The 27,168-nt window shown below is 37.8% G+C and overlaps 3 protein-coding genes across 5 annotated transcripts; 2 read left to right on the top strand and 1 right to left on the bottom strand.

Annotated features, from left to right (window-relative positions):
* The first annotated feature begins 446 nt into the window (after positions 1-446).
* On the top strand, positions 447-8,363 carry LOC117985646 (clavesin-1-like). The gene is made up of 7 exons (XM_034972421.2): positions 447-519; positions 3,742-3,880; positions 4,557-4,710; positions 5,118-5,225; positions 5,784-5,931; positions 6,902-7,118; positions 7,828-8,363. Exons 2-7 carry the CDS (start codon positions 3,760-3,762, stop codon positions 7,980-7,982), a joined length of 903 nt encoding a protein of 300 aa, XP_034828312.1. The 5' UTR covers positions 447-519; positions 3,742-3,759; the 3' UTR covers positions 7,983-8,363.
* A 2,561-nt stretch (positions 8,364-10,924) lies between these two features.
* On the top strand, positions 10,925-24,925 carry SppL (signal peptide peptidase-like protein). 3 transcript variants are annotated; one of them, XM_069501043.1, is made up of 10 exons: positions 10,925-11,138; positions 12,891-13,019; positions 15,604-15,758; positions 16,670-16,786; positions 16,875-17,060; positions 17,282-17,444; positions 18,414-18,550; positions 18,997-19,112; positions 19,568-19,726; positions 20,125-24,925. In XM_069501043.1, the coding sequence occupies exons 2-10, from the start codon at positions 12,949-12,951 to the stop codon at positions 20,197-20,199; spliced, it is 1,179 nt and encodes a 392-aa protein (XP_069357144.1). In that variant the 5' UTR covers positions 10,925-11,138; positions 12,891-12,948; the 3' UTR covers positions 20,200-24,925. The 3 variants fall into 3 exon arrangements, with proteins under 3 accessions (XP_069357144.1, XP_069357143.1, XP_034828044.1); XM_069501042.1 differs by having other exon boundaries at positions 10,927-11,138; positions 16,670-16,789; positions 16,878-17,060; XM_034972153.2 differs by having other exon boundaries at positions 10,927-11,135; positions 16,670-16,789; positions 16,878-17,060.
* Positions 24,926-25,362: 437 nt separating this feature from the next.
* Positions 25,363-26,941, bottom strand: LOC117985440 (coiled-coil domain-containing protein 86). Its single transcript, XM_034972158.2, has 2 exons — positions 26,616-26,941; positions 25,363-25,845 (listed from the first exon to the last, which is right to left on the bottom strand). Exons 1-2 carry the CDS (start codon positions 26,765-26,767, stop codon positions 25,542-25,544), a joined length of 456 nt encoding a protein of 151 aa, XP_034828049.1. The 5' UTR covers positions 26,768-26,941; the 3' UTR covers positions 25,363-25,541.
* Positions 26,942-27,168: the final 227 nt, after the last annotated feature.

Consider the following 27,168-nt stretch of genomic DNA (forward strand, 5'->3'; position numbering starts at 1 on the left):
ATCTGTTAAACGGATGGGCCTTTAAGAATTCCGTGGGAACTCTAGTCTATGTCCGTCCTCGGGATGTAAGCTAATATCTGTACCAAATTTCATCTAAATCGGTTAAACTGTTGGGCCGTGAAAAGCTAGCAGACAGGCACACTTTCGCATTTATAATTAAGTAGTAGGAATGGATATGGGTTGTCCACTGACGCATCTTAGTCTTTTTTATTAGAGATACACTTTGATCACATGTTCTTTCTGCACTTCATGGTATATGTATGTACTACCTACTTACAAGTGTATAAGCACAGTTGTACGATATTTAAAAACTGAATACTTAAATCTTCATAACATTCATTAGCGTATGATTTTGGATTTTTTCCCGTACGTCTACCTATTCCGGTTTTTAGTAAGCCACCAAAAGCACAACATACGACCAGTGCAATTTCTCTCATTTTTGTTGCGATTGTGATTCTTACCGGACGTTTACACAGTGAGTGTTTATGTAAACATCTAATTCGGAGTAGATAAATAAATGTAAGTGAGGCTCTTTTTATATAAGAATAATATACGTTGGTAGACGTAGCTTAATAATTAAGTTTAAAAGCGAGTTAACTCAGTTCATTCAGAAAACAGAACAAAACTAAAAGTTCGTTTAACACGTAAGAACCAATTCTAAACATATACCTAAGTACTTAAGAAACAAAACATATAGGTAAGCATGTATTAAGTATGTAGGTACCTATCTGGTTATTAACAATTAATGAAATTATAAGAGTAGGTACATTAATATAGAACTGAGGCATCCTTATTGAAAGGTCTTATAAGAGAAAATGTTTTAAACCTACTTTTATATTATTTCGATGGTAACGCGTGTGTGTGTTTTGAACACTGTATTTGATGCCAACTTTCACCACTCAAGCGAAACGATTTATCTTTGGTTGCGATATATCAACCCAGCTGGCTTGTTTATAACATTAATTATCATCATAACATTAAGTTAAATTAGTGATGCAGTAGAGGAATAGTTAGTTGCCCTTGCAGCTGCTTTACTCAAATGGGACTGGCCAGGTCATGTGTGCCCTTTGCCAGATAACTTATGGGCAAAATCTGCTTCTTTATGGAATCCCCAGAATCATCATCGCCAGTGTGTAGTTATAGTTAGATTACGTGGCACGGAATAGGGAATAATGGAAGGATCGGACAGAGGCCTTTGCCCAGACGTGGGACAGAGCAGATGATTTAGATTAGATTAGAATATAGAGGAATACTCGGTCGATCCATCTGCTGACCTCAGAACTGCTTCGATGTAGGTATGCTGGAGTGTCTTATGTATATTTACCACGTTTTCATTTCTGATCGTTTAAATTTGTTGTAGTATCTCATACTTTCATACAATAAAAAGAAGTCCTGACTCACTTACTGACTGACTCATCGACGCGCCCAGCTCAATCTCTAAGAAAGAAAGCTGAAGTTTGGCACAGAGGTTCCTGTTATAATGTAGACAAGGAATATTGTAGACAATACAAAGGCGTGGACGTTACCACACGGTATTGAAAACCCGTGCGTTTGCTAGTTTGACATTCTACATGGATGGTTTATGTAGGTAGTAAGTAGGTAAGTAAGGACGATAAAACTCCGAAATCATACAAAACTAACGCTTTTGGAAATAAGGCTTGCCGAATACCGTTATACCTACCTAACGACTAGATTTCAAGAACTTGTCTTGCTAGGTGCTTATGGAGCTGATATTTGGACCAATAGATAGGTACGTCAGGGCGTCATTTTTCAAGTTATAGTAACAGGTCCGGTATTAGAAATATCTACCCTCATCTGTTATTTAATCGCGATACGGAATATAATATTATGCTAGATAAGGTATGATACCTACATCGCGAATAGGTTGCCTACCCAAATCACGACGTGTCGATGATGTTAAACAATAAAATAAAAATGAAAATATATTTTTGACCAACTTCCCTGGTTGTCGAGCAAGTCGAGCATCAGCTGAAACTATATACCCTAGAGTTGAAAAAAAATAAAGGTTGCCTACTTTCCCTCTGCGCAACTAAGTATGGGGTTGCCACGAATAAACATACTTATAGATAAGTAAGCGTTATTAATATACCCTTATCTGTAATTAAAGCGAATTTTATATCAAATGAAAGATAACTTCTTCCCCAATCAAACCGTACTAGGTTTCCTACCTAACCTAGTAGGTACGACTTAGAGTAGGAACTCGCGGAACTTTATTCAACCGCACCCGCCGCGGTTGAGGACAGCTGTTTTATTTCTAAACTCACGAGAGCGTTGTTTGTGCGGAAACCGCAGCCGCCGTTTTTGCGACTATCACCCGCATACTTAGGGCGATGATCGCAAGACCGGGCGGTTATTTACAGTTACAACTGCAAAACTGTTTAGTTAGTTTTCAGACTGTCATGGAAACACACCAGAAACGAGCTGTTGCGTTATACTTACTTCAAAAAAAAAGGCCTTAAAGATTTAGGAAAGCGATTGTTATGGCCCAACTATTTATTGTTACGAAGAAAAGTTCTATAACTATTTTAATGACCATTGCTAGTTATTCAGAACTTTTAAGGAAAAAGTTCTTTCGGCGATCGCGTGACTTTCTAGTCTAAAGACGACTCCCTAACCGTTGAGCTATTGAGAATTGACTGAGTAATATTATATAATATTACCGTGGTTATAGCACATGTAGGACGTAGGTATATCTAAGTAACTCTATCTAAAAAACAACCTACGTCAACCGGCTAAAAGTTGGTGGGAATTATCATACCTACCTACTTAATATTCTACAAAGTACCTAACAATTCGTGTTAAAAAATCCTTAATATTTATAGGTACTTACTTAACACATTCATTTGGTTCGTTAAATCATACTATTGATTATTTAGTACATTATTTATTAGCTTTACTAATAAGATATATTATAGAGAACTCATAAAAATAAAGTGAAACAAAAAACTAGTCAAGTGCCTAACAAAACCCGCATTAGAGTTACCCGTAGCCATGCTCCTACCTCCTTTTGAAGAATGGCTAAAAAAATTGGCGATTATTTCACTAAAACCTGTTTAAGAAAATTCATATAATTTAAAAACACCGGTCCATCCGGTCTCACTAGAGGAAGTAAACTAATTTTTTGAGTCTGCTTTTCATGAATAGAATGGAATATATAGGTATTATATTTTTATTCAAATAAACTTTTACAAGTACATTCGAATCATCAGATGTATCTATTTATTTTTAAAATGGCTGTTGAAAATATGACTCGCCAACAGACGTACCTACAGACGGACAGACGACTGCACGAAGCTGTAATATAAGGGTTACTCGTTTTATTACGGAACCCTAATGAGGAAATAAGAATAGTAATTATAACATTATGTACGTACCTACGCAATAAGCACTATAAGTTTTTTAATAACATGTAGTACCTACCTACTAAAGTCCATTGAATAATGAATATTAAATGTATGGAACGGTTATTCTAGTTCGGGAGCTGCCCAAATCAATAATAAATACCTATATACAACACACACCCACACAAACGAGTGTGTGTGTGTGTGTGTTTAAAAATGCAAATAAGTAAATGCGTCTGCATTTACTTATTTGCGAAGCCATTTACGAAGCCATCCTACAGTTTCCAATGCTGAAATTTTTTATAAGTACTTATATTGCTTAAATACTAATTTGCAATCAATTACGGATTTTTCTTAACCGAATACTTCCACATTCCAGATATCACTCGTAATAAACATGGTAGAGATGATATCAATTGAGGAAGAGTGTAAGAAGACGGGAATTAAGCCCTCGGACATCGCTGACCTACGACAGTGGCTGAAGACACAGCCGCATCTACCTGAAAAATATATTACAGGCAAGTTCTACGGACAAATAAGCAGCACCGAAAGAACCGTCAATGCATGAATAAAGCAGCGTAGAGTGGTGCCCGCCGCGGTTGCGGGAGAGTTGTATTATTTTCTATACTCACTTGTTTGTGCGGGAACCGCAACCGCCGAGGTTGCGACCATTGCCCGCAAACTTAAAGGGCGATGATTGCAAGACCGGCGGATATTCACTTCGCCCACACTAACCGGTGTGTAATAATTTAAAAGAGAACACCACCAAGAGGAGTTGGTTCCACAATAATATTTTGCATAAACGTCGCTTCATCTTCGAAACCGGTGGAGATGGCCACCGCTGGATATAAGTCTTTTGAAGGGATTTCTGCACTCCTGTGGCCACTATTTTCTGATGTCAACAACCCTGGCCCTGGTGGATTATAAAATTGCACTTTCGATTGCGGGGTCGCCACTCGCCAATACAGCACCAGCCCGGCGCGCTTGTAATCCCAGCGTCTATCGGTAATCCGAGCTTTGTGCCTGTTGGGTGTGCCATCGCTATGTCAGATATACTTGGTTCTCCTACAGATCTCCTGATTTCCTATTCCAACACTCAGAGATACCTAGTTCGAGACTAGCGGTCTCCGTGAGTAATTCTGAGCTTTCTTATCATAATAAGTTACATAATATAATAGGTTGTTTCGATTCCAGATTATGACCTGTTGCTGGCATACTACTGCTGCTTCAAAAGCTCAGCGGTGGCAAAGCAAGTGTTAGACATAAATTTCACTCTTCGTACGCTCTTCACCAATATATTCCATAACCGAGTTGTTGATGAAACTGTCATCAAGACTTTGGATGTTGTGTGAGTACCTACCTGCCTATAGTACGCGACAGGTCAAGATGGTAATCGGGATATGAGGCGGGGGGGCGCTCCGCACACAGCAACCGCGCTATCCCGCACCCGATTAGCGCGAGGCTGTGCGGGTGTGGGACTTCCCTACCCTGATTGCTATCTCGACCTATCGCGTACTTATATTTATTCTCTAAAATTCACATTAGCATGCGACTGCGTGAAGTTTTTTTTTAAAACAACCATCCATAATTTTTTTGCTTTTCCGCGATAAAAATTATCCTGCATCTTCTCGGAGACAAGCTATCTGTACCTATACCATGGTTCATCAAGATCGGTTGAGGCGTAAAAACGTTACAGACGATACTTTCAAATAGAAGTATGGCATTTTATCTTTACATTTCTAATTTTCATCGCAGATGTGCATTCCCGCTAGAAGTTCAATCGATTGGCAAGAAATATAGAATCATTTACAACGCACTCATGGACCATGATACGAAAAACTTTTTTTTTACTGACGTTATCCGGTAAGTTTTTGAATTGATAAATAATTTCTTACTATGACACTGTAGGTATAGTCCGCGACAGGTTGACTTGACTTGACTACAATCTCACTGGTGGTAAGTGATGATGCAGTCTAAGATGGAAGCGGGCTATCCTGGAAGGGGTATGGCAATTTTTAATAAACCCATACAACTTTAGTCTCTACACGCCATCGTACCGGAACGCTAAATCGCTTGGCGGCATGGCTTTGGAATGGTTAGTAGCCATGGCCGAAACTTCCCACCAGACCAGACAAGAGATTTGATAAAATTCCAAACCCCGCACCCAAGTGAGTGCGCACAATGTGCACTCTCTGGTCCCTTATTCTCATAGTCTGAAGGGACGGGAATTTGACGGAGAGAGAACATAGTCAGCAACAATGGCTTTATATTCTCACCGAGGCTCGGGCTGAAGCCCTACACTATGCTGTATGTATATATTATTATGCTAACCCCATATTATGTAAGTATATTCTATCAACCAGCAGAAGCAACCAATGAGAAGTACAGTGAGAGATAAAATCCCTCTTCCCAATGTTTCAGAACAGCTCTAATGCTCATGGATGTGACGCAGTATAGAGACGGCACTGCCCCAGGATATTTGATACTGATCGATTTGAACGGTGTCACATTGGGGCACATCACCAAGCTTGATTTGCAAACTGTGCAACAGTTGATATACTTTTTGCAGGTAAAATACTACTTATTTGATCTCACACGCTCGGAAAGGCTTTTTTGTCCTTTGAAATCTGGGTGGAAAAGCCCATTTTAACTACTAGCGTATTTAAGTCATGAAAAATTGCTCTGTCCACAATAACTCACATTATATTATTAATTTTTTAGTTATCATTTTAGTAGACACACCAAAGACTTAGAATAGAATACAGTAATTGGTGTCATGTAAAAAGGTATCTCATGGTAGGGAGTGTGCCTACGTATGGTTGTATTTTTATCTCACTTAGAAGGTACTATTCAGTATTCTGTACTTAACAAAGGTTCGACCATTAATTAGGATAGAATACTGACGGAACAATACGCGAAATCACAAAATACATCTTATTTTGTGGTGAAATATAATGGGTGCCCCACCAACGCGACCCCCCAACTCACTACCCATACTATAAATACGTAAGTGTGATTGTTTGTTGGTATATTGGTTTGGCCGTCAATCACGCTGCAACGGAGCAACGGGCCGACTCAATTTTATTTTTGTAGAAGTATGGATAATTGCAAAAGACCGAGAGTGAGATAGGCTACTTTTATCCCGCAATAAAAAGGGTTCCCACGGGATTTAAAAAATCTAAATCCACGCTAACGAAATCACGAGCATCAGCTACTGATCGATAAATCACCCACCGCGCAGGTTCAAGGTCAGAGACCTTTTATCTAAATATATGTATAAGAGGAAAAGGTGACTGACTGACTGACTAACTGACTGATCTATCAACGCATAGCTCAAACTACTGGACGGATTGGGCTGAAATTTGGCATGCAGGTACCTAGCTATTATGACGTCGGCATCCGCTAAGAAAGGATTGTTCAAAATTCAACCCCTAAGGGGGTGAAATACGGGTTTGAAATTTGTGTAGTCCACGCGGACGAAGTCGCGAGCATGAATTTCACTCGTCATCTGTTAAGCAATGACTCGTATTTTATTTCAGGAAGCAATATTAATAAGATTAATGGGTGTACACTTCTTGAACGCACCACCGTTCGTGGACAGGCTGATGATGATCTTGAAGTCCTTTATAAAGAAGGAGTTGATGAACATGGTCTGCGTCCATAGCGCCGGGGCTAGTTCTATTGAAAAAATCATTCCTATTGAAGCTTTGCCGAAGGAAGCTGGGGGAAAATTTAAGTCCTATAAAGAAGCTAAACGTGAGTTACAATTATTTGTTTCCTAAAACGAACCGTGTTTTAAACTTGCCAACTTATCTGACTCATCTATAGTGTGAAGATTTTGTGTCATAAACCTTCGGACGTGACAATCATCTACTTAAATTATCTAATCTAATCTATCTAATCTAGCTAAAATTACAACTGAATCCTTTAATTCCGATTACAAGACATATTTACCATATTAATATTCAGCAAATGTGTCTGTATGTCTATTGTCTGCTAACTTTTCGTGGCCCATTCTTTCAACTGATTTTGATTTAAGGTCAAAATCCACCGAATTGGAGCTTGCTGCCGGGGCAAAGCCCACTTTTTGTCCCGAAAAATCGAAGAGTTCTCACGCGATTTTTAAGACCTAAATCCACGTGGGTGAACTCGCGGCCCGCGGGCATCATGTATTTGTACAGAGATAGTTAGTGTCCCCGACTCGGATATAGGCTACTTATAAAACCTAAAACGACGCGGTTGAAGTCGCGGGCATCATCTAGTAAAAATAGTACGTACCTAATTTGTAAAAAAAATTGAGTCCTTATGAAATGTTAGGTTTATTTTTCTCAAAAAGAACAAACGTTCACTTACATGAGAAATAATCTACCTATGTAGGTATACTTACTTAATTTAATGTGAATTAAGTTGAACTGAAGTTATTTATAGGTTTAATTTATTGAATCATACTTTTTTTTAATTTTAGATGAATCCATTGAGCTACTACTATCCAATAAGGAGTTCTTCGTCAATGAAAACAAGAAACGTGTAGTAGAGTCATTAAGACCGGGGAAACCTAAAACCATCACGGACTTCTTCGGTGGCATAGAAGGCTCTTTTAAAAAGTTGGATATAGACTAATATTAAGATTTAGATAATATAATGTAATAATTTAAATATCATAAGTATACTTAGTATACCTTATACCTACGGGGTCAAGGCAGCCTCGCGAGTGCTTTGTGCAATAATGCCATCGCATCGGTACAATATTATATTACGGGCACGCCGCCGCAACCCTCGGCCTCGATCGGGGGCTGGGGCCCAAACGCATTTGAATCTAGGCAGTCTACACCATGTCTACACTCTACAGGTACCTGGCACGTGTAGTAAGTAGTCTGCAGTGACTACACACCAAGTAGACACCTACTCTGTGGACTACACCAAGTGCTACCAAGTGCCACCAAAGGAAAGCCTCGCGAATTTGCTCTGTCAATTAAAATATTATCATTAAATATAATTATGTTAGAACTACTTTTTTTCTTTATTTAATTAGGAGTAGGTACCTACATAGCTTTTACTTATTGCTATGTACAATGTACATGTCACCCTCATTATAACCCAATATGAAAAATCCAGCCAAGTGCGAGTCAGACTCGCGCACCGAGGGTTCCGTATTACAGTCGGCTTTTTCGACGATTAGTCAAAAACTGTTATGCATAAAATAAAAATAAAATCTGTTTAGAGTTGAATTATTATGTTTGTAGAGTGGTAAAGCCCTTTAATATGATATCTCACTTGGTACACTTAATTATTTGTTAATGAACGCATTTTAGTCTTGTTTTTGCGATGTAACCACAAATTCACCGGTGTACGGATTTTTCACTTTACGTGTGCTACCTACCTACCTGCCAAATTTTATGATTCTAGGTCAACGGGAAGTACCCTACCTATAGGTTTCTTGACAGACAGACAGACAACGAAGTGGTCCTATAAGGGTTCCTTTTGAGATAGAGTAATAAAGGTAGATTGAAGTACTGTGTAACCGCGTAATGAGATAGCGATAGCACGACGTAACGATGAATAACACGGCAACTATTACCCTTGTTTAGTAGTCAATATTTGTATTAACCGATCAACAATATTTGTATTAAACGTTTTTTATGTGAAAACAAGTAAATAACTAATGAGAAATACAATTACGCCACGAATTCTCACTGTTGGTTTGTCAACTAAAGTTGCATTCCTTGTATGTAGGTATTCTTGATAAAAACCGGTTACACGATAAGGGACAAAATAGGTTAGCTGCGTCTCTGTTTATCACATTAGTAACTTTATCTGTGCTCTCTTTTTAGTGTTAATGAGAAAGCAAACGTTCCTGTATCTACCTTTATTACTCTTTCTACGTTAATCTGAAATGGGGACACTTGACAGCGACGTTAGTTCCAATTTTCGCCAAGCGCCAAGATAGCCTTGTCGCACTGAGTGTCGCACTGTACAAAATACCTATGTACCTATTGTTCGCTGCATAGGTACAAAATGGTCGATTTCGGTAAAGTCCGGCCAAATCTAAATATATAAAAGGAAATGGTGACTGACTGACTGACTGAATGACTGACTGACTGACTGACTGACTGATCTATCAACGCACAGCTTAAACAACTGGACGGATCGGGCTGAAATTTGGCATGCAGATAGCTATTATGACGTAGGCATCCGCTAAGAAAGGATTTTTGAAAATTCAACCCCTAAGGGGGTGAAATAGGGGTTTGAAATTTGTGTAGTCCACGCGGACGAAGTCGCGAGCATAAGCTAGTCTCACTATAATATATTATACTAAAACGTATTTAGTATCTCTTTTTATGAAAATTTAGGTAAGCTAGAGCTTATTTCCAATCGACAATAAAGGCTCAAAAGAGCTAGAACCCAGAGCTGGAAAATCAGTTTTAATAAAAAAGAACCCATACTCTTTGGCAGTGTTGCCAATTTAGCAACTTAGTCGCTAGGTCGCTAGATTTGACGGCATTTCAAAGAAGCAAGTGACTTTTTCGCTTTTAGTGACAAAAAACATTAGCGACTTTTCTAGCGTTTTTTGAAAAGTGTCGTTTTTAGAAAATGTTTTACTTATGAAATGGAGATCACGGTCTTGCAGATAACTTGTCTGAGAATAAGTCAAAGTCAGTGCCTTTATGTTCTTATATGACATCCGATCTCCGATCCATGGGATAGTTTCGAATCGACAATGTAGTTTATGGTCAATTGCAACGTGTAAAATTCAAGTTAGTAAATTAAACAAGTAAGTTATTTAAACATGTAACGTACAATCCAATAGGGGTGATGACTACTAGTCAAATCAGCGACTTTTTAGTTTTTATTAAACGTCAAAATGCTCGCTTATTATGGGAGCGAGCTTGTATGAATTAATACACAGATGTGACGTAATACACATATTTTGACGTAACTTGACGTAGGTACTTTTTTAGTTAAAGCGATAATTTAAAATGATCAGCAAACTTAAAACTAGCAGCAATTTAGATTTAATGAATTTTGAAATACCTTTTATTTAATAACTGCTCGCGACTTCGTCCACGTGGACTGTGTAAATTTCAAACCCCTATTTGTCCCCCTTAGGGGTTGAATTTTCAAAAATCCTTAGTTAATGTCTACGTCATAATAGCTATCTGCATGCCAAATTTCAGCCCGATCGGTTCGGTCTGTCCAGCTGTGCGTTGTCAGATCAGTCACTTAGCTTTTCCTTTTGTATATTATATAGTAGATTACCTACTAGTTACGAAATAATTTATTTTTGACCTAACTAGGCATCATGATTATTAACTATATTGATCCTCGTTTTAATTTTTCTCGTCTTATTATCCAGTTAACAATTGTCATTTATTTTGTAACTATTGGTTTCCTATTCTGATTTCAGAGACTCCAAGCATTTAACTTTTTCTACGCATGGTGATTACTGGTCTGTGGTGACATCTGGCGACTTTTCGCAGGCGTCATAGCGACAAACGGTTTTTAAGAATTGGCAACACTTGCTGAATAGCTGTCGAATGTCGATACTCGAAGTCGAATCAAAGAGTATAATAATATGAGTTATGACTCGAATTTTTTAATGTACTCTGTGATGTCGATCGACAAATCAAATGTAAATTATACCTAGATTTTATCATAAATATTTATTTCTAAAAGTATTTACTAATGTAAGCAGAATCTCAATAATTAAAAAGAAGTGAAACATGAAAACAAGGGGCTAAAAGTGTTCAAAATTAGGGGCGGCTTCCGTCCTTGGTGGTTAGTATTATTGTTGTAAATTGTCGTCCTTTCCGTGATAGTAATTAATTAAACAAAGCGTCTAATACTTAATACATACCTCGATATATTTAGTCCTAATATGTTTTTGATGCATTGATATAAATTCTTTCAGTGTAACTTTATTTCTCTAAATGGGCTTTTTTCGTAATAACAAATGTAGGTACAGTCGTTTCCTTTCACTTCAAGTTGTTCTTTTTGTTCGTGCTCTACTTAATTTGAAATATCTTACTTTTGTTATAATATCCGCCTTAAATTTTATTGGCCAAAGAAGTCCAACCAAGTTCATGCTGCCTTGGTACCTTTACATTAAATTTTATAAGTGACCTAATTGAAGAATTTTCTCTAGTTAGTCAGCTAGTTTATCTATAACTAGCTGATCCCCGCGGCTTCGCCCGCGTAGATTTAGGTTTTAAAGATCCCGTATAGCCTATGTTACTCAGGAATAATGTAGCTTTCTACTGGTGAAAGAATTTATAAAATCGGTTCAGTAGTTCCAAAGATTACCCCCTACAAACAAACTTAACGACATTACCTCTTCATATAATAGTATAGATATTATAATATCCGCCTTAAATTTTATTGGCCAAAGAAGTCCGACCAAGTTCATGCTGCCTTGGTACTTTTACATAAAATCTTATAAGTGACCTAATTGAAGAATTTTCTCTAGTTAGTCAGCTAGTTAGTTTATCTATAATATAAAAATGAATCGCTAAATGTGTTGCTGATCGCAAATCTCGAGAACAGCTGAACCAATTTCACTAATACTTTTTTTAAATATTCCTTGAAGTACGAGGATGGTTCTTACGGAGAGAAAAATTTAAAAAATTGCCTGAAAAAGAATCGACTGTTAGGTGGTACGAAGTTCGCCAGGGCAGCTAGTTTGTTAATAAAATATCATCTTAACTTATATTTTAAATTAACTCTAAGTAGGTAGTTAGTTTGGTTCTAATTTTTATTATCTAAACTATTTATTTGGCGATATATATAATTGCATATTATAGTTTAGTGTAGTTAGGAACAATAGCTATAGATTTGTTGCAAATATCAGTTTGTCTCTCACATTTGTACCAAATATTATTATTTAAGATCATCATACACTGACTTGTTATGGAATACATCACTGCCTTTTGATATGTTTGAATATCATGCATAACAGGTCTTTGATTAGGTCTGCAGTTACTTTAAAACTGCATTTGAATGTGAATAAAACATAATTATATTCATCAAACACAATTTCAATTATATTTTATACTAGCTGATGCCCGCGACTATGTACACGTGGATTTAGGTTTTTAAAAATCCTGTGGGAACTCGTTGATTCGCCGGGATAAAAAGTAGCCTATGTCACTCTGCAGGTCTTTAACTATACCCATGCAAAAATCACGCCGATCCGTTGCTCCGTTACGACGTGATTGAAGGACAAACCAATAAACCAACAAACAAACACTTTCGCATTTATAATATGGGTACTGATTCATAAGAATTATAGGATTTTTTAATGAAAAAGTTGTGATCACAAATTTTCTATGTATATCTTTGTCTGTTCGTTATCTATGCTTTCGCTCATTGTTCATTGTCTCGTTTTTTGTTTCGTTCAAACTTTGCGCAGTTGTTGTTGGCATTTGCGTGAGGTTACCATTAATATATAAAAATTTGAATCTGCAATATAATGCTGTCCATTTTTACAAAATATAAAAAAATCAAGTACAAGTAGATATGTATTTTTTTTAGTGAGCTCCAAAATTTGGTCTAGTGAAGTATAGCTGGCAGGGCTCGCAGAGTTTCTGAGATGGCGCAGGTGGGAGCTAATATGGAATATCAGGAGTACAAATGGGCCTACTCAATTATGGACTCTTCTAAGTAAGTAAACATATTGTTAATTTCTCAATGACGTCCACGACTTTGTCCGCTCGGATTTAGGTTTTAAAAATCCCGTGGGAACTCTTTGATTTTCTGGGCTAAGAAGTAGTCTATGTCCTTCTCTGGGATGCAGGCTATCTCTGTACAAATTTTGCCAAAATCGGTTGAACGGAACGTTAGTGAAAGACTAGCAGACAGACAGACACTTTCGCATTTATAAAATTAGTTATTTCTTCACTCTGGGCTGGTTTCCGCACTTAAACGTTTCTGTCTGAAGTCTTCACTCCGCCATCCAAGCTCGCTCCAGAAGCCGAGTAGACTGCCTAGGTTGACGAGGGCTTGAGGAGTGAGGCTGGGGAACCCAAATGGCGTTCGAGTTGTTCTGCCACGCTTGTGCGCTCTAGGAGCACGTGCGTCGGTGTTTCATCATCCTCCAGAAAAAAGGAACCCTTATAAGATCACTTTGTTGTCTATCTGTTGTTGTGTCTTTGAAGACCCATCAACGGAATCAAAAACTATAGGGCACTTCCCGTTAACCTAAAATCATGAAAGCAATGTCTTATTTAACCGTAAATTTGTGGTTACATCACAAAATAAATTAGTGTTATATTATGTGTTATATTTCTTGTACGGTACGGAACCCTACGTGTGCGAGCCCGACTCGCACTTGACCGATTATTTGAAAGTTTTTTATTTAGTTTAGCTCACCAATGTAAACATATTCAATGAAAAGGTAAAAAGTAAACAATAGTAGGATCAGTTCAACGACACTGGTCACTGACTAACACAATCGTTTCTCGTCACAACGGATTTACGCAATATTGGGACAATAATACCTATGTTGTGTTTTATAACCGTACAAAACGTAGTGTAGAACAATGCAATTATTTGCCGCCAGCCTGTAGCTTAAGTAGTAATTATAGTCCGCGACAGGTTGAGATGGCAATCGGGGTCTGAGGCGGGGGGACGCCCCGCACACTCCCACTTCACCCGCGCTCGCCCGTATCGGGTTAGCGTGGGGACTCTGCGGGTGTGCGGGGCGTTCCCTCCTTGATTGCCATTGCGTACTAAGTACCTAGTACAGTTCGTTTTGGTAAATAGCGTATCTGTGCAGTAGATGCTTTATTGATAAATCTTATAGTCCAAACTCAAAGCTTCTTCGGCTTTCTTCCTAAACAGTTATCAGACCAATCTAGAAGTGCCTAGATTCCTTGTCCAAAGACGGGAAAGCTATTACAATACTATCTCTTCACACGGACAAACAGCAGAGTGACATTATGCTCCGTTTTTATCCTTTAGGAACAGAACCCTTAAAAGAGGAGTTGTCTTTAAGTACAGTACCCAGCAGGAAAAACTGTACATCTACCTTTAGAAAGAGATAGTGGTTTCGTAGAGCGTTGTCTCATCGACAAAACGTCACATAGGTATGAGTGACAGAGACAAAGCTCTACGAAGCCGAAAGCTCTTTCTAAAGGTCGATGTACAATATAATAAAACATATACGAACTCTTAGACTACAATTGAACTGCTGGGTCTAGAAACTTGAGATATTGCATTTGGTTTTCTCTATAATATGAATCCAAGAAATGGTTTTAATGAATTCCAAAAGGATTTTTAAAAACCTAAATGTACACATGGAGTGTGGACGTATTGTGGACATCAGCTAATTACCTAATCACTACCCAATACCTATATTATAAATGCGAAAGTGTCGACAAACAAATATGTTTGTTGGTTTGTCCTTCAATCACGTCGCAACGAAGCAACGCGACGGATCGACGTGATTTTTCGCATGGGTATATATATTTAAAGACCTGGATAGTGACGCTAATAATTTTTATCCCGGAAAATCAAAGAGTTCTCACGCAATTTTTAAAAACCTAAATCGACGTGGATGAAGTTGCGGGCATTAGCTAGTAAATATATAATTCCGACAGTGTGGCTAGTTCTATTGTACACGATCTCCAAACTAAACTAAAATGACACATCTAAATCTATTGCTATCCCTTTCATAATATTGCTTGCGGAAAAGGATAGCACCAGATTTAGACCTGTTAATTTGAGATTGTGTACAAGAGAATCGGCCCCAGTGTTGACTTAGCACATATTATTTTATGATACGTACTAAATACTCACGTGTACTGTAACTAGTGTAACCTAAATTAATAGAACTATGATTTGTTATCTCGTCTGCTTCAAATATTTAGATATCAGTACTACTACATAGGTACTCCTAGCGTCTAGGTGACCTATATTATGCCTCTATTATAAAATACCTGTATAAACTATACAATATTTATAATAGCTAGTGGGAGGAAATAAAAAGTTAGTATGAGCTTAAGCTGGTCAATAAAATATTGACTCTATAGCTTTGTTCTTAAATTTTAAGAAATGGAGGTAAAAATTTAAATTCACTTTGTTTTCATGGTTAGATAAGTTTGTAGGTGTATTTTTTTACGTAACAGCTAAATTACAAAAAAATCATAATTGCTAATAAATGATCTAACTAAATTATTTGTAATAAATTATCTCTGCTAAAATATAATCACTGCTAAAATTTTAACCATACTAAAATTATTTTCAGAGTGTCAGCATGCCTTATTTCTATGCTGCTGATAGTCTACGGCAGCTTCCGTTCCCTCAACATGGAGCGCGAGGCACGAGAGAGAGCGGAGAGGGAAAGAGAGGCCAGCCTGCTCGGTGGCGGGAAGTCCACCGCCAGCTCGTCGTGTAACAGTAGTGAGTTGAAGCTGGAAACATATTTCATAGGCCACTAGACCCGATGCCACATCAAACAGCTGCGCGATTGCGGTAGAATGACAGCTACAATGTCACGATCGCAATCACCACTGATTGGTTGACGCTCGCTCGCTATTGGCTACAATTCATTGTTGCAACAAGAATACCATAAATCCAGCCAAACACAACATTTGCTATTGTAATAATGATTGATGCAGGTTTTACGGAATCGACCAACTGGTAGCCGAACTTTCGAGTTCATCGTCTGTAGGTTGATGTAGAGATGCCAATCTGGGAGGGAACGCCCCGCACACCCACATAGCCCCCGCGCTAACCCGGTGTGGACGAGCCCGGGTGACGTTTGGGAGTGCAAGGCGCCTCCCGCCTCATGCCCCGATTGCCATCTCGACCATTTGTGGACTAAACTTAGTCGAGCGCAGTGGCACTAACGTTGCCGATGCCAATGTGCGTCAGTGTCGCTGAGCTCGAGTGACGTCCTATACATTTGCAAAGTACATTAATAAACGCTTTGTCTGTAAAGTGACGCGGCGTCACTGACGCGACAAACGCTCGACAGGGAAGTCCATCTTGAATCAGATAAAAAATTTCTGTGACTACCATCGACGTAGTTCTATGATACCTTTCTGATCATAGAAAAAATCATTAGAAGCGTTAGAGAAATTTACGTAAAAGTCTACTACAGTGCCCGTCAGGAAATATTGTACATCGAACTTTAGAATGATATAACGCATTCGTAGAGATTGTCTCTGTCTGCGAGACCGACAAAACTTACCACAGGTATGAGTGACAGACGGCGCTCTACGAAGCCGAAATCTCTTTCTAAAGTTCGATGTACAATATTTCCTGCTGGGTACTGTATCTCCAGTTGTAAAGATTGTTGATATTTGCAGATGTACAAACGCTGAGCACGATGCAGGCGTTGTGCTTCCCTCTGGGCTCGTCTGTGGCGCTGCTTATCATGTTCTTCTTCTTCGACTCGATGCAGACGCTAGTCGCCATATGTACTGCTAGTAAGTTGCCCCAATTTAGGCTGCAGATGAAGTACCCTTAAGTTTATCCCAATGTACATTGAAACCTTAAATTGCTTATGTTTACCAGTTATAGCATGTGCGGCGTTGGCGTTCCTCTTGACGCCACTGTGCCAGTACGTGGCGGGCGGCGGAGTGGCCTCGCGGAGTGCGCTGTGCGGCCGCTACACCGCGCCCGAACTGGCCGCCGCGCTGCTGGCCGCCGCCATTGTCGCCGTGTGGGTGCTCACGGGACATTGGCTGCTCATGGACGGTATGCATGTGTTCCTCTTGACTTGTAAGCACGCGGCGGGTGGCGGAGTGGCCTCGAGGAGTACGTTGTGCGGCCGCTACTCCCATCCGAACTGGCCGCCGCCATAGTCGCCGGGTGGGGGTGCTCACGGGACACTGTCTACTGTCGCCCTTTGCACGTGGTTGGCGGCAGAGTGACCTCACGGTGTACCTTTGCAACTCACTGTTTCCTTTGTCCCGCAGCGATGGGCATGGGGCTGTGCGTGACGTTCATCGCGCTGATCCGCCTGCCGTCGCTGAAGGTGTCCACGCTGCTGCTCACCGGCCTGCTGCTGTACGACGTGTTCTGGGTGTTCTTCTCTTCCTACATCTTCACCACCAACGTCATGGTCAAAGTTGCTACCAGGTCAGTTGAAAATAATATCATCTCGAATGTCATCTATTGGTGTTAGTTGTTTGCTTATTTTTCTTTAATCCACTTCGTGTAATTTTTTTTACTACTAGATGATGTCCTCAACTTCATCCGCGTGGATTTAGTTTGTTAAAAATCATGTGGGAACTTTTCGATTTTCCGGGATGACGTATGAGTCTCCGGAATGCAAGCTATCTCTGTACCCATCAAAATTGGTTAAACGGTTAACGGATAGGTCGAGGTCCCGAAAGATCAAGAGGACATTATTTTTAGAGTTCCGTACCTCATAATGGCCCCTTTTCGTCATTTTACTATCGGACCGCACGGCATCGTAAATATCTGCACCTCTATAAATTATAGTCGAAATTCCGCGAACGTGATGCGAATTGGTAACGCAAAAAACTGCGATGTGATGAGATATCGCACTTCCAGGTGTCTTGTTGCCATGGTTCGGACAACCATAACTATTTTATTCAGGGGTCGGGATCGGGATGAACAGAATATAGGTTTTTGTTTTAGAGGGTGGAGCTCGAGTTCGAGATTGACTCAAAAATTACAACCTCAACTGGAATTCCCTGTTATGTGGAGAACGTTTAGAACGGAGACTTTGGTGTTTTGCACATTATAAGAAAACTTCTTGTGTCTTATGAGAAAATCAGTCTTCAATCTTATAAGAAATTCAGTCGTATTGGTTGTTATGTGAGATCTTACAAATTACAAGATATTTTTTTCCTGTCGGATCAGGCACGCATACTAATCTTTTCTTGTCTAGTTTCCGCGTCTTATAATGTACAAAAGGCCTGTTGCATTTGTGTCTTTAAAGCAGTGGCAGGTGTATTAAACAAATAGATTAAATTATAACTGAATAATAATTCTTTGACACTCAAGGACCCTGAAAAACAAATTATATAAGGTGGTTTCTGATTAAAATAAAATAAAAAGAATGTAAAATTGTATCTCCAGACCAGCTGAGAACCCAATGAACGTGGTAGCGCGACGGCTGCAGCTCGGCGGCGCGATGCGGGACGCGCCCAAACTGTCTCTGCCTGCGAAGCTCGTGTTCCCTTCCATGCACCATCAAGGACACTTTTCTATGCTAGGTTAGTATTCTAACGGTGCACTCATTCGTATTCGATCCGTTTTAGTGATTCGTTGATCAACTCTCTTCGGCGGTGTCCTTTAGATTACAACATGGGGTTATTCAAGGGGCAGACCAACAAATTCCTGAAAGGTCTCAACGCATTGACGGTTCCTCCGGTGCTCCAAATTTTCATGGTGGTAATCACTAAACATCAGGTGGCGCCTGCTCGTTGGCTCGTTATTCTTATTTTTAAAAAAACTATTTGAAGTGGTTAATTTTATTATACATAGAACAATAAAAATTCAATAATTAGCATAGTAATATGTTTGAAGCGCGTAAGAAGTGTACCCTGTATCCATCTGTATCCTAAAAAGCCTTGAATGTACGTCTTGAAAAAGGGCCTTAATAAAATTGCAGTTTTAAGTAACCGTTACTTTTTATTGATATCTGTTTTTATTCTTTTAGGTCTCGGAGACATAGTGATGCCGGGCTTATTACTGTGCTTCGTATTGCGTTATGACGCCTACAAGAAGGCGAATCTCGTTTGCCAAATGGGACAAGTACCTGGCCCAAGATCTATGGTAAGTTTGTCCAGTGTCCTTTTATTTACTACACTAGGTTGTCACGGTGTCAACATGGATCATATTACCGTGCTGCGAGACTGACGAAGTAACTTACTACGAACAAACTAGATGTCGCCACAAGTATCTTTAAGCTCTCGCCATGAAGCCTGAATCACGCGAACTAAGTTCCGCTACTTAGCACTATACAGTGTATAGTGTTCCATAGCACCCATAGCACCGTACCACCACTTACCAGTATACAGTATACACACAAGCTTAAAGATACAACGGTTAGACCCGCTGGATCCCCCGGCATAACAAATAACAATAGCCCGGAGGATCTTCAAGTTGTTATAGTGGAGCGTTATCGCTTTCTCCGAGACAAGATAATTCCTGCGGCTTTTATCCTCTTTGTCGTTAAACAAAAACCCAAGTGGTAGGATTTGAAAATTATGTATACTTTGTATGTCTAGGGTTCCCGGCTGACGTACTTCCACTGCTCGCTGTTGGGCTATTTCCTGGGACTGCTGACGGCGACGGTGTCGGCCGAGGTGTTCAAGGCGGCGCAGCCCGCGCTGCTGTACCTCGTGCCCTTCACGCTGCTGCCGCTGCTCACCATGGCGTACGTTAAGGTAACGGCTAACTTACTTCCTTTTTTCACTGCTATTTCCTGGTGCTACTGAAAGCGACGGTAGATGGGCTGCGTTGCTTTGAACACCTCAGCCGACACCTACTACTCCCGGAACGCTGACCTGTCCGCACACGATTGGTATCTGGGTAACGTTAGGGAAGGACGACGCTATAAAGTAAGCATAGTGCTTCTCGCTCGCCTTATAACAGGGCGAGAACCGAGTGACGGCAGTAGCAACTACCAGTCGCCGTGCCATCACGATAAATTGGTGGTGGGGGAGTGTGTGTCGGTTCTTTACGTAGTAATAGTAGTATTTGTATCTAGTTATAATAATTGTAGTGATGAGTATGACTATTTTTTGAGTATATGAGATGTGTAAATGCTTATTAATTTCACCAGGGCGATCTCAGGAGAATGTGGAGCGAGCCCTTCATTCCGCCGGCCGGCAAGCTGGGCGCAGACTTCGACGTGTGACTGCCTGTATGCGGCTCGGGGACAACGCTACTGAAGCCTAGACATCTCCAGTTAGTACATCTTCTTTAGATACTACCTATTTTATAATGCGTATTTTAGATAAAATCAAATTGTAAAATAAAACAAACTGTAGATTGAAACTTTAGGAGAGTAAGGATATTGAATTTCTAGGCGTGAGATTAGAAGAGTATTACGGAAGATGCGTTCTATTTGGGTACTGGAGAAGGGATAGAGCACGCACGTTTTGTTATACCTACTATATTGACTCAATTGATATTTGTTTATTTTTAGGGTTCCGTAGCTCAAAAGGAAAAACGGAACCCTTATAGGATCGCTTTGTTGTCGGTCTGTCAAGAAACCTACAGGGTACTTCCCGTTGACCTAGAATAATGAAATTTGGCAAAAAATCGGGGAAAAATCTGAAAACCGTGAATTTGTGGTTACATCACACACAAAAAAAATTGTGGTCATGAGCTTCACTTGTGCATTCTAAATCAGATTTTTATTTATTTTTATGCATCATAGTTATTGAATTATCGTGCAAAATGTCGAAAACATACGACTGTAGTACGGAACCCTCGTTGCGCGAGCCTGACTCGCACTTGGCCGGTTTTTCTTTTACACTTAAATAAACGTTAAAACCCCTGACTGAATTAATACATGTACGCTGGACCTGCCATTGCCGACTTGTTTTTTTAAGCAACTCTATTTTCGCCATTTTGGTGCTGACAGCAGCAGTGAACGTCATGTGAGCGTACTCGGAACCATTTGACACAAAGTGCCAAAAACTCTTGGTAAGCTCGGTGGGGCGCCTCGAATCGGCACAAAAAATTCCTCATTTTGTATGGCACGCTTATTCCAGCGTACTTGTATAATTATGTCCACTTCAGTGGTTAAAAGTTAAAACAGATTTATGTTCAATTTTATCATAAGAAACTCACTTATATAAAGATAATTTATAAACTGAAAATCCTGTACAGTGATTATAAATAGTGATTTGTCATCAATTAATAGATATTTTTCAAAAATTATTCATCACTAGACCAAAAGTATGCATGCACAATCAATCTATCTAAAAAAAAAACCTACCTATACTACGCGACAGGTTGAAATGGCAATCGGGGAGGGGAACGCCCCGCACAGCCTGTATCTAATATTTTTTTTGTTTTGGTAGGAAAATTATGGGCAAGATAAGTAAACCCAATCTAAAGTTGCAACATGATGGTTTGGCAGACTAAGGATAAAATACACAAGCCCGGCTATATTTTGAGTACCTACAGTACTCGGCAGAAAATATTGTACATCCTGCACCTTTAAAAAGAGATAGCAGTTTCGTAGAGCGTTGTCTCTGTCGTTGAGACCGACAAAACGTCACAAAGCTATGAGCGACGGAGACAACACTCTACCGAACATAACATCTAGCTGATTTCTAAAGGTCGATGTACAATATTTCCTGCCGGCTGCTGGGTCTGCATCTTTTTCTTTTTAATATTGCTAAAAAAGGACGAAACATTTTTTCATTTAAAGGCTCTAAATTTTAGTGCACGCTACAAATTTAAACAATAGACTCGCGATTGGCAGCTAAAGTCACTGTCAAACTGTGTCTGTCCTTTTCATTTTACATTAGTAAGAAGAGGATGCGAATACCCTAAAATTTAGTTGTGCTCAGAATCAGTAGGTACCATTACTGTAGTAACTTGCAGTAGGTACGATTTTTAATTCAATGCAAGAAATCTATTCTGACTCTCTGGTTACTATTATTTATCTCATTCTTATTGCATTGATATATTTATGACCTAAGAAAAAATAATAGACATAATTAAGATGCACTTATTTATAGATTAGTTGGTTTGATTTTGTTATGATAAATTTTTTATTAAAAAGTTATTTTTAAGTTGCGAATTGCGATATAAACAGTGGATCAATATATTTTTTTAATTTACACACACTTTTGCAAAAAAACGGTCATCTATACAAATACACTGTACAAGCCCCTATCATAAGCGACAACAGTACAGTAGCCGACAAGAAATATTGTACATCAACCTTTGGAATGAGATTTCGGCTTTGTACAGTGTTGTCTCTGTCACTCATAATTATCAAATTGTTTTTTGGATAAATAACATAAAAATTATTATTTTTAAGGGGCACTTTAATTTAAAAATATAGTCTTTTATCTGTTTTGAATCTCTTTTCATCGAAGCAGACTCGAATATAATTTTGAAAAAAGTCATGTTATTTTGCATGACTTACAAATTCTTTGTATTAGGCACCTAATTTAAGAGAACATGTAATTTCCTGTATAGTATTTTAAGGTAATTTGTGGATAAAACGAACCTTTGAAATAATGAATTGATTGAAAAATAACTCACAACTCATCAAATTATAACGATGCTCAAACTCAAATAAAGGTAGTTATGCAGCATGCGTGTCGTAATGAATTAATTATTTATTACATAAATCTTTTTATCTTCATACAAAGTAACAGATCCTTTAGAATCTAAGATTTATTCTTGTAATATTATGAACAAATTTTGTTATCACTGCCTTAGACTGATGTTAAAAAACAAACTTTTCTATCTGTTAAACAAAATAATATTATAGAAAAATATTAGTCTGAACTAGAATCTAGACTAATAGAATGTTATAAATAAAACAGCAAGAAATGTTGTTGAAAAGTATTTGATGGAATTTAACTATAAAATGTTACTTTATAATAATTATTAAAAATTAAGTGTTTTAGTAGGTGTGATTTTTTCATTTATTTTTGTAAATTTTTATACTTGTCTTTTATTTTTACATTTTAGTACCTATCTAATTATGAAGTTTATTGTGTGAAAGTTATATAGTGAACAGCAGTATTGTTTTGTAATGGTCGTGATAATATGATAACTGTATATTGAGGCTTCTTATACTAGAATGTTTTGAATAATTTTCAGTGTAACAATTTTAATATTTGTGGTAAGGATAATGGGCTAAGAGCCCGTGAGGGCCAGACCTTTATTTTATAAAAGCTGAAAGTTATGCGCATTAATCCAACGCAGGTAGGGACGATTAGCGTGGTCTGTGCCTACAGCTTAACCTTTTGAGATGTCGTCTTAAATCTGCCGGCAGCGTTTAAGGAATAGCGACACCAGTGTATAGAAAATTACCGAATTGGTAAAAAAAATATAACGAAATCGTTATGATGGCGGCTAACCGGCTAATGACTCCAAAAGTTATTCTAATTTCGAAGCCAAGAAAAAAGATATTTTAAGATTTTTGTTTTTGCAAAATGACGTCCGAAAAAAACTCATAAATACGGTATTTGCTCTAATAATACAGAGGTACATTGTACATATTTAGTTAGTATGTTGATTAGGATCTTGTTATATATTATTCAAAACAAGAATCACTATATTATTGATACCTACAATTAATTACACCTCACGGCGTTTTTCGGCTTATTTCTATGTTATAAGTTATAAATAAAATAAGTAATCTCAAAGGGATCAGGCCGTAGGCACCGTAGAGCCGAAATACTCCAAAATGATTTCTTTGGCCAATTATTTTGAATTTGTATTATGGTCATAAATAATAATTATGAATGTTTTTGTCTACAATTATTGTAAAAATGAAGCCTTTATGGTGTGACTAAGTCTGTTTGTCTGTCTGTCTGACTGCTTATTTCAGTAACTACTAATGCTATTGACTTGTTTGGATTAGTTTGAAATAATGCTTGCCAAAACTTATGATGAAAAATTTTAAAAAATATTATATCAGTTACAAAAGAGGCGTGCAGGGGCGTCGGGTATAAAAGCCCCTTTTATTGGCACATTCTAAAATATATAAGTACCTATATTTTTATTTATTTTTGAGCCGCTTAGTTTTTAGATGAAAAATTAGAAGAAAATACCATTCGACCCTTTATCTACAAAGGCGAAAATTTTGAGATGGTTCGTTTAAGATACACACTAATGTGTCGTGTCGCCGTTCTTATTAGAATTTTTTGTCTTGTTAGAACTTTGCGGATACACTGGCCTGTCAATAGAGTTGGTAGAGGTCTATGTAAACTACAGAAATAATAATAATATGAAGTCTCAAACTCACAGATGTTTTAGGAATTAGCAATAAGTCTTTACAATCAAACTTTTGCAATACTATGTAAGTGATTTGTTTTTGATACAATAAATAATAATTGGTTCCAGTCGACCGTCAAAATGTACCAACCCAAAATGAATGAAATGAAAGTGAGTTAATGAATTCCCAAAAAAATTATTAGAAAATCGATAATTATTATGAAATTTTTAAATAACTTAAGAATATCTGACACATTCTTGCTTGAAGCAAAGAGGACAAATTTTTTGAATAATGAGCAATCCAAAGTCAAACTTTAAACACCATTTTCTCAAAATTAATGTAATGTGGCTTCGTACATTTTGGCATAACTGGGTCCAATTTAACCAAATAACTATTTTCCATGTTTCTTTTAAGATACAGAAAGTTCGGTAGGCGAGACTAACTCGCACTTGGCCGTTTTTCATTTTTGTACATACCCACGTAACTAACTTGTAAATTTGATGTAACACAAGTAAGCTGCAAATGTCTCATCACATGTCTAAAGAATGTAAATATTGCCCACACATGACATTCTACTTTACCTAAAAATAGGAAAATGCATTTAATATTTTTATATGTATCTGTGAAAAAATATTATTAACAATACTTAATAAAAATATTAGATGAATGTGTAAATTTTTTATTCATTAATCCTCTTGTCAAATCTATATTGCTTTGTATGTTTGTGATTTAAGCAGCCTCAACCAAACCAAGGCTGTAAAAATTGAGTCTCCACTAAACACAGTTCAGACAGATGCCAAGCGAGAGACCAAGGGTGCCATCCAGTAAAATGAAGCATATCAGTATTCGGAAGACCAAAAATATTAATAAAGATGATTTAATAAACTGATTACGTCATCTCAAGAATTCGATTGGTCACATCACTCCACTCCGTTTCAGTTACCCTTACTGCCTATCAATCAAAAATTTTACAATCATTCTTATCTGTGACCTGCCGATAATCACGTCATTTGTCAAAAATTGTATGGTCATTTTCGTTAAATAACAATATTGCAAAGCAACTTTTCTATAGATTGACTATTAATTTTGGGCATTAAAATAAAATTATTATAATGAATATTTGTAATTGTGTTTTGACAACATTGCTAACTCAAGCTAATCATCAGATTAGATAAGACTGACTGATAAAAAGACAAATTATGGCTGCACTTTTACTTCATGATGTGGCATTTCTCAGGTTGAGGCTACTCTCTCGAAGCTTATATGGATTTGTAAAAATAAAGTCATTTTTTCACTGCTTTTATTTCTTTGTTAGTGTCTCTTTTCTCAATAAATCTTAATTGTTTCTTCTTCATTCTCTTCAGTTTTGCAGTGTTAGTAATAACTTGGACAATTTCTGACTTTTTCTTATTTTCTTCTGTACGTTTCAAATTCTCTCGTCTTCTTTCTTTTCTAACCTGCTCTTTTTCCTTTATCTGTTCTTGAATTTGTTTAGATAATTCTTTCGTTCTTTTTAATTCTAAACGTAGAGCTGTCTTTCTTTGGAAATCTGGTTTTATTCCTTTTGTTTTAACTATAGAAGAAAACCTGTAATAAGATTGTGGGTAAATATTTTTTATTTCACTAGTTCTTTATTGTAATATATAGGAAACAATGATATTTGAAATAACTAGTGTACTTCCGTGACTTCTTCCCCGAGCTACACAAATTTCAACCCCCTATTATACCCCTAACGGGTTGAATTTCCCAAAATTCTTTCTTAGCTGATGTCTACGTCATAATAGCTATCTGTACCGAATTTCAGCCCAATCCATCCAGTAGTTTGAGCTGCGCGTTGATAGATCAGTCAGTCACCCTGCTTTTCGTTTTATATATTACTAGCTAATGCTCGCGACTTCGTCCACATGGACTACACACATTTCAAACCACTATTTCACCCCCTTAATGGTTGAATTTTCAAAAATCCTATCTTAACGGATGCTTAGCTCATAATAGCTATCTGTATGCCAAATTTCAGCCCGGTCCATCCAGTAGTTTGAGCTGTGCATTGATAGATCAGTCAGTCAGTCACCTTTTCCTTTCATATTTAGATATAGATTAAATTATGCCCACTACTGCATGGGTTTAGGTTAGGGTTCCTCGGGAGCAGATTTTCTGGGATATAAAAAGTAGCCTATCTATGTCAGGGAGGCAAGCTACCTTTGTAGCAAATATGTCCAAAATCGGTTAAATGGATGGGCCGTGAAAATGTAGTCGAATAATAGTCGTCGTCTTACATGTCTTGCCCATTTAGAGTCTGACTAGACACTTCATTAAAATAACCAAGTTATAGATTAAGTAAAAGAATAGCTGTATACCTGTTTTTCTTAGATTTCCAAAAGCGCCCTGATTTGGGTTTTCCTCGCAAATAATCTTTTGTTATAGTGTCGTCGATATTTTCATTTGACTTGCTTGATACTTGAACACGTGGTGATGAGCTTTCGGCTTTAATCTCGTTACTGACAGACATTTTCTATATTTGTAGATTTTAACATAGGTTACTACTCATCAAAAATGACTGGAAGCTCCAAATATGCAAATATTATATTATTTAAACAATTTATTTTTAATTTAATCTAAAATTCAAAGTTCCAAGTTACAACCACAACCAAACCAAAATTCACAAACAAAGAGTATGATGTAAATTGTAATTTGTAATGTATATGTGTTTGGAATCACTATTTTACGTAGACGGAGTACTCTGTGGTAATCACTATTTTACGTAGACGGAGTAAAAAATCTAGACAAAGGAACGTTTGCTTTCTCATTCACACTAAAAAGAGAGTACAGATAAGTTGCCAATGTGATAAACAGAGACGCAGCTAACCTATTTTTTGTCCCTTATCGTGTAACCGATTTTTTTCAAGGAAT

Source organism: Maniola hyperantus, chromosome 9 (assembly GCF_902806685.2).
Source record: "Maniola hyperantus chromosome 9, iAphHyp1.2, whole genome shotgun sequence".
In the NCBI taxonomy this organism is placed as follows: Eukaryota; Metazoa; Arthropoda; class Insecta; order Lepidoptera; family Nymphalidae; genus Maniola; species Maniola hyperantus.